Here is an 8,025-nt window from a genome sequence, read left to right as displayed (position 1 = left end):
TTTTGATTTGATCAGGTATATTCCTTTAATTTGTCAACCGCATGTATAATACTTCATTGGTTTAATCAGGTATGAGCTTCTTTTTTTTCAAATATAATGCTTTATTTCATAGTTTCATTAGGTATGATGTATAATGAAAAAGAATGGTAAAAATATGTAGAGCTGGTTAATATAAGGAACACGAAAAATTGAGTTTCTTTGAATTTTAGAAAGTTAGGGCTCTAGTCACCCTGAAGACAAGGCCCTTCGACACACAGGTACTCGGCCAGTATAATATCATGTCATTTTAGAGAAAGGAGAAATTGACTCCACATCGTGTCGGCTTTTCGGACGAAAACATGTACGAAGGCTTGTAGTCTTGTACCTCTCTAAGTCAAAGCAGAACTTTAGTCTAATGTTGAAGGCGGGACACACTGCCCCCTGCCTTTTGTCTTACACTTGCAAATATACAGCCTTCCGCCGTCACATTCACTCAGCTCCTGTGTCATTTTCATCGTCGAGCGCTGATACTTCATGAACACACAATGCTTCTGGGCGTTCTCGGTCGAGCTAGACGACTGACGGCCGTAACGGTAGAAGGTGGAGGAGGACTGGGAATTACTGAAGAAGCTGCTCATCTCCAGTAATGTCATTCGCCCCTGACCAGTAGCCTGCGTTGTTGTAATCTGAAAGATGTTAAAAGAGAACAACAAACGTGATTTGTTTTTGACGAAATGCTGTGCAGGTTGCTAATGCTGTATTGCCGTCCACGTGATAACGGTGTTGGGCGACTGAACCAGCAAATAGTGTTTTCTTGGAATTATCGTACCAGAAAGAATTTGTTCAAGATGCGTATACTATGAAGTGGTAAGTGGATGAAATGAGGTTACCAGGAGTAAAGGAGCATACAGCGCGCTGTGTTGATAGCCAAAGTACCGAACAATAGCGGTTGAGTCATGAAGTGAAGTACTTCAAGAGACGTTATCCCTAAGAACCAATTAAATCAATCTAGTTAAAATGAAATCAAAGGTAAATCACTGTATATTCATAAACATCTAACTTATACGGCTCAGTAAGGTTGGTGGTTTAACCAGATTTTGGTTTTCAGCAAAGCTGAATTCGAGCATGCGACATTCGAGCTTGCGACATCCTTTGTGAAGGGCCGATCGGCGGCTGCCTAAACGACGCCTTAGTGCTTAGTGATCTATGTAGTGAAGTAAATCACATCTGTGTTACCACAGAACTGTATCCATGTAGATGGGAGGCTATGGTTTTCAAAGCCACATCACTAAAAGAGAAATACAATACATATTCTGCCATGAGGAAATAAACGTACAGCACGAAAGTAAACCCCTAGTAAGGTAATTATTGATACTCTGCACCCATGTAAAAACGGCCACCTTCTTACTAGCATGTCTCCTATAGCTCAATCGGTTGAATAACTCGTCTGGACAGGATTTTATGTGGATGGGAACAGACCAACTTTCTGTGTGTGACACATATTGGCTTACCGGTACCTTTCAACTCAGTTCAGTGGGAGAGGTGAGGAGTTTGATGACCACGTGTCTGTATACCAGACTGGGTTCTCATACCAGATCAGTCCAGCCGCCTGGGTGTGGCACATGTTTGCTTACCTTTTGACTCAGTGAGAGAGGTGAGGAGTTTGATGACCACGTGTCTATACTCGACCGGGTTCTCGTACCAGATCCGTCCAGCCGCCTGGGTGTGGCACAAGTTTGCTTACCTTTCGACTCAGTGAGAGAGGTGAGGAATGTGATGAACACTACGTGTACCTGAGGAATTTGATGAATGCGTGTCTGTATACCAAACTGGGCCCTCAAGCCAGATCAGTCCAGCCGCCTGGGTGTGGCACATGTTTGTTTACCTTTCGACTCAGTGAGAGAGGTGAGGAGTTTGATGACCACTACATGTACCTGAGGAGTTTGATGAATACGTGTCTGTATACCAGACTGGGCCCTCAAGCCAGATCAGTCCAGCCGCCTGGGTGTGGCACATGTTTGCTTACCTTTCGACTCAGTCAGAGAGGTGAGGAGTTTGATGACCACTACATGTACCTGAGGAATTTGATGAATGCGTGTCTGCATACCAGACAAGGTTCTCATACCAGATCAGTCCAGCCGCCTGGGTGTGGCACATGTTTGCTTACCTTTCGACTCAGTGAGAGAGGTGAGGAGTTTGATGACCACGTGTCAGTCAGTATACCAGACTGGGTGCTCGTATCAGATCAGTCCAGCAGCCTTGGTGTGACACATGTTTGCTTACTTTTCCACTCAACGAGAGAGGTAGGAAGTTTGATGACTACGTGTCTGTATACCAGACTGGGCTCTAAAACCAGATCAGTCCAGTCGCCTTGGTGTGATACATGTTTGCTTACCTTTCGACTCTGTGAGAGAGGTGAGGAGTTTGATGACCACGTGTCTATACTCGACCGGGTTCTCGTACCAGATCAGGTCAGCCCCCTGGGTGTGGCATTCCTCTCGGGCCTCGTACCACGACTTTACTTCCTTCATAATCCGGTAACAGGCAAAAGTGGGGCGGTGCATGTAGAACTCTGACGGGCATGACTTGATGTCTACCAACAGAAGCAGATTATAAGGTGTATAGAATATTTGGTCATGTTTCTGACTGAGACCGACTTTTAGTGCGCGCAACATGGTTTGAATTATTGTTGTTGTTGTGTTTCATTAATGCTTACAGTGAACACAAAGTTTGCCAATATGTATACCTACAAAAAAGAAGTAAGCCAAAAAAATATTTTTAAAAATTTGAAAGTTTTGAAAGTCGCGAAGATGGAAATCAACATTGGGGATATAGAACTGACAGACAAATCTCTCCACGTAGCCATGTTGTAGAAGTTCTTTTGGACTATGTTGTAATATTTTGGCTATGGCGTCTAAACACTGCTCAGCTCATGATTCCTCTTCAAAAATTTACAGACATCGATGTCAAAAAAATTTGGATTTGGAGGTTAGTTTAAATGTTAAACCGAGGCATATTGGTTCAACTGGACAGTCATACATTTATGCCGAACTGAGAGCGACTAACTGTGTCACAATGCCTACATGTTGGGTGGGTAATTTGTCAGGGCAAGTTCTGCAGCTGGCAACAAATCCGCCTCGCCAATGCCTGCGAAACAGAAGATTTCACTGTATAACTGTTTGCTCTTCGAAGCCTTAGTTTTAAAGGAAATGTTCCCCCAACATCGACAGGAAAGACGTTTCCAAATGACAAGAACTTATTCCGTTCGGCAAATTCCCTAATGTCTAATGTAAAGTAATACTGACTCCGGAGACGAAGACGTTCGCCCTGACAAACTGACAAGCTCAAAGAAAGTTTGGCTGTTAGAAAACGGAGCTGAAACTCTTGAGTGGGACATCTGGCGTTTGTGTTTTTGTTTGTATTTTTGTTCTATCAAATTGCCATGCCCGATCATGTTCACTGTAACAGCGCGACATTGTTTATTACCTAAAATTTGTGACGTGTCTCTAACGCGGTGAAATGGCGACACCAAATGAGTGGATATGTACAATAATTTGATTTACATGTTTAGAACACCCCTGGAAACGTCTTTGGGAATTAATTTAAATTTAGTGGCTGATTTTCAGGTTGCCCCAAGACAATGGAACGGTAAGGAACGAACTCTAGAGCCTGGGTTCTTTACCGTTATACATTTAAAATGTCATGAATTTGGAAGAAGCCTAGAATACTCATTAAAATGCGTCATCACATATCGTGTCAATAACAAAACTGAAAGTGGAATGGTGCACACATACCTGCAGAATAGGACACGTTATTCCCCGGGAAAAGGCCCTGCAAAACAAAATGTGGTTGGAATTTGATCACATGCAATGTCGCTTGTTGGTGCTGGGAATGACCTATTTCTATTGTATTACGAAGTAGATAATATCAGCTTGGCTCTGGTAGCGAAATTTAAGCAGATACAGAGAATGTGTAAGTCCAGGCGTATTTCAGAGAAGTTACTCTGCACTTGTAAATCAGGTATGTCAGGTACATGTACCTGGCCAGGTTCGGTGCATGGCTACTCGGGCACTCTGTTTTTTCACCACACATAAACATGACGGTCGGTGTATAATCGGAAAATTCAAGAGCAATCAAATAAATAAATAACTGGACCCAGCATTAATGAGGGCTCGTTCATCATTTGTATATCAGAAAGGTGGTATATACCGGTAATAATGATCCGCTAGTGGCATCGAGTTACCATGAAAAAAATTTAGCCAAAGCGTTGGAAAGAAATATTTTGTCTTTTGAATTCTACTCAAAAGTATAAAAGACCACACGTGTTATTCTTTCTGAAATGATTTCTAAAAACAACAACAACTTGTTGGAGGGGTATTAAGAGTAATTGGTGTTTATTATGTTGTTTTCAAAATGAACTGTATGACCTTGTTCTTTGTCAAATTTTTTAAATGTTGTAAACAGCTATATGACACGCAGGCTGACATAATTTATCATTTAATACATATGTTTTATTTAACACATGACAGAGTAGGCACAGCCTAAAGCGTTTATTCTCTCAGCCAATAACAAGTGTAAGTTCGCTACAACCACGCGTAGTAAATAACGAAAACATGAAGAGCGACAGGAGGTGGATATCCTGATCCTGGACCATTCCGGAAACATTCTGCATAGGCCTTTACCCTAATTCTTTTAAAATTTGGGACACATGGTCTGCTTGTTTTAGCCAATATATATGTAATTCAAGCAAGAATATTGGGTTTCTCTTCTCTCACAGGGTTAGACCATCTAATGAACATACTCATACCTTTACTTTTCCCCGTAGGGCTGGAAAAGAAATGTAATATTCTACTTTCAACACTACTAATATCTGTGTCAGTTATCGGCGTATACTATGTGCTAAAACTTTAGCATTTACTTGTGTAGCAGTAATACTGGATATGTAATGGTTAGGGCCCTATAGGGACTACATGTATGAAGTCGCGTTGACCTTGTTAGCTAAGAAAACTGAACAGTATACAGAGAACAAAAACACAAGGCGGACCACTTGATAGTGAACATTCGTTTTTCTTCACTTTAAGGAAATATCTATTCATTATTACTATAAGCTGGGGATACCAAACTTTGAAGTTTACAAAGACTTTACCTTTGTTGTTACTGAAATATATATATACATTCTAATGAACTCACCATTGCAGTTGAAATATGAGTTCCTTGCAGGCTAAGGTATATACTTACGTCTGCAGATAAAGCTTCCAAACGGTCGACTCTGTTCGAAAGTGACGATAGAGACAGTCCGCTGGACACTGGATTGGTGAATGCCAGTACAACCACACCGCACAGGAGGAGCGTTCTCAGCGCCATGTTGTATAGCTTTCTGCACGCGCAGCTATATCTGAAATAGGTCTTTCAAGTCCTTTTATTAACAGGTTCTAGAAATCTATGACTTTGGCCTAGTTTTAAAAAAATTAACCACTTGCCCCACTGAAGTTATAAATATATAACTATCGGTTTTGTCGAACTCTGGTTAATGTATAGATGACGATAAAATAGAAACGGTAGAAAGTCTCAGCTGTTGAGGAACTGTAACTGGTACTACTTAAGAACACGGATGTATTCAGATGTGATGAGGCGAACTGTATGCAGAAGACATACACATTACAAAAGCACTTCATGCATACAAAATAGGCCGTTGAGTGTATTTATGGGAAATAACTGGTGTTCTAAGCGGACCATAAACCAATGGGATATCACAAGGCTTGTCTTCCTCTGTACAAGATAATAAAGATATGCCGGTTCGCAGTTAAGTGTGTAAGTATGCATACGACCATGCATTGAATCATTTATTTATTTTATTTATTAATTAAACTGGTATTTTCGGCCGTACTCAAGAATATTTCACTTATACGACGGCGGCTAGCATTATGGTGGAAGGAAACTGGACAGAGCCCAGGGGAAAACCGCAACCATGCGCAGGTTGCTGGAAGACCTTCCCACGTGTGATGTTTGAATCATAATTTAGCTTATGTAAACATGCAAGTAAATTAATACTAAATCACAGTTTGTTTCACAATCACAAAAAGTTTATTCTTTTGTTTACATAAGTTACAGCTGTTACCAGATTAAGGAAGTTATAAATACAAATTATTCGAAGGCTGCGTAGGCTGTAAATCTGTTATACTCAGTTTCATTTTCTGTACAGCTGTTTTGCTAAAGGGCCATTCACCCGCCTTATAGCATAATGTCATTTGATAAAGTTTTACTCTACCTGCCTTCAACTATGTCTTTGTTAGATTATCAAAGTACAAAAGCCAACAACAACCATGCACACTCATCATCCAATAAATGTATCTAGTATTCGTTCTGAAACATTGCATTATTTGATTCTGGATATGTTTCACAAAATTATTGGATCAAGTGAACGATTCCGATTTTTTATTAAGTATTTTCATTACTGGCTTTTAACTTATCCTAGTATTTATTTTCAAAACATCTATGGAGGAAAAGCTTACTCTTTTTCTTGTGAAAACACTAAATATATTTAAGGATAGCATTTGTAATGGTCTATCATACAAATACGATTTATTTCTAATTTTATGATGTTTAAGACATTTAAGTGTACAGTCGATTTTTTGTAGAAAGCAAACCCCGACATACTTCAAAAGTGACAAGTGTGTTTTGTATCTTTGGAAGCCGTGATGAGGATGACCACGTGCCTGTACTCCTCCATCGTGTCGCATCAGATCCGGTCTCCTCCCTGGCTCTGACAGTCCACCCGGGACTGGTACCACCTTCTCCTCACCCATAATGCGGTAGCACGACTTCGTCTTTCGGTTGATGTAAAACTTAGGAGGACACGTTTCAGTATCTGTCAACATAAGACACCTTCATGTTTATGAACCTAAACTTAATGACATAAGTTCAAATGAAAACTGACTTGAGTTGTAACTTCCTCCATTGGCGTTCATCATGAAGGGGGTAGTGCTATGACTGGTTGACCCCGTATCCCGCTCGGGCGGGACGGCTTACTTGCCTTCGGTAAGGCGTCTCAGTGAAGCAGCACTAGATAAAAGAGCGGGGGAAATCCGTCCTACAACAAGGAGGCACACTGCATACACTCTAAGGATGCCTTCGTCGTCATATAAATGAAAAATTGTTAAGTACGACGTTAAACACCAAGCACTCACTCACTCACTCAAATGAAAATTTTGAATTCTGCAATTTGATCTTACCGCCATGGCTAGTGAGATACTGCTGATGAGCAAGATATACAAAGTCGTCGAATCGCCAATTTGAATTTACGTTTTCGGTGCCCAAAGACTCCAACGATTTTTAAGCAAATGTTCCTTTATATCTTCATCTTGTCTGTAAGTTTGGGCGTTACCTAAGCATTTATCGCCATGCGCAGTACAAAGAAGATTCGTATGATCTACTTTTGTCAGACATACCGAAACAGCACTGCCAAAGGGATTCAAGACTTTCAGGCATATTATTATGAGTATTTCTATGCATACGGCAAGCTGTTTTTGTCGGAAGTTATCGAAAATTATCGAAGTAAACAAATTGAAATTCTTTTATTTGTACACATAAACAGCATGAAACGATTACTCCGGGAGGTAAACGTACCGACTGGTGTGTTGCGTGACACACTCGATGTTGTTTGAAAGCTGAGTTATGGGACTGTAGCCCGATACAATACCGCATATGGCAAAGATTATAGAAACTATTTATGTTGATGTATAATTATAAAATATATAATACCAAGTCATTTCATCTAGTTTGGAAAGTAAATGTAAGCTGACGAAGTCTAATTATTGATTGGTAGCTTTGTTTGTCAACTGACGATTGCGGACGTCGAAGTATACTGGTATAAGTTTACTGCATTTTATAAAAATGAAATATCGGTATGTAAAATAGAACTTTGGTGTTGAGAAAAGAAATTTGACTAAATACTGCCTTAAAGTGCTAATTCAGTGAAAATGCCATTAGGACAAATTTACTTATAATGGACGCCACTACACACATTCATACCAGAAATGTAAAAAA

General features: G+C 40.3%; 1 protein-coding gene across 1 annotated transcript; it reads right to left on the bottom strand.

Annotated features, from left to right (window-relative positions):
- Positions 1–597: 597 nt before the first annotated feature.
- Positions 598–5,500, bottom strand: LOC135482376 (uncharacterized). The gene is made up of 4 exons (XM_064762327.1): positions 5,218–5,500; positions 3,774–3,810; positions 2,375–2,572; positions 598–665 (listed from the first exon to the last, which is right to left on the bottom strand). The coding sequence occupies exons 1-4, from the start codon at positions 5,341–5,343 to the stop codon at positions 598–600; spliced, it is 429 nt and encodes a 142-aa protein (XP_064618397.1). The 5' UTR covers positions 5,344–5,500.
- Between the last annotated feature and the right edge of the window lie 2,525 nt (positions 5,501–8,025).

This window comes from Liolophura sinensis, chromosome 1 (assembly GCF_032854445.1).
Source record: "Liolophura sinensis isolate JHLJ2023 chromosome 1, CUHK_Ljap_v2, whole genome shotgun sequence".
Classification (NCBI taxonomy): domain Eukaryota; kingdom Metazoa; phylum Mollusca; class Polyplacophora; order Chitonida; family Chitonidae; genus Liolophura; species Liolophura sinensis.
Note: the sequence above shows the minus strand (reverse complement) of the source record. Positions and strands in the feature narration are given on the sequence as shown.

Bases quoted from the DNA above. Each gene is read 5' to 3' on its own strand.
- LOC135482376 (XM_064762327.1), bottom strand. From the start codon at position 5,343: ATGGCGCTGAGAACGCTCCTCCTGTGCGGTGTGGTTGTACTGGCATTC. The intron at 3,811-5,217 runs GTAAGTATATAC...TTTGTTTTGCAG, and splicing joins TGGAAGCTTTATCTGCAGAC to GGCCTTTTCCCGGGGAATAA. The intron at 2,573-3,773 runs GTATGTGTGCAC...TTCTGTTGGTAG, and splicing joins TAACGTGTCCTATTCTGCAG to ACATCAAGTCATGCCCGTCA.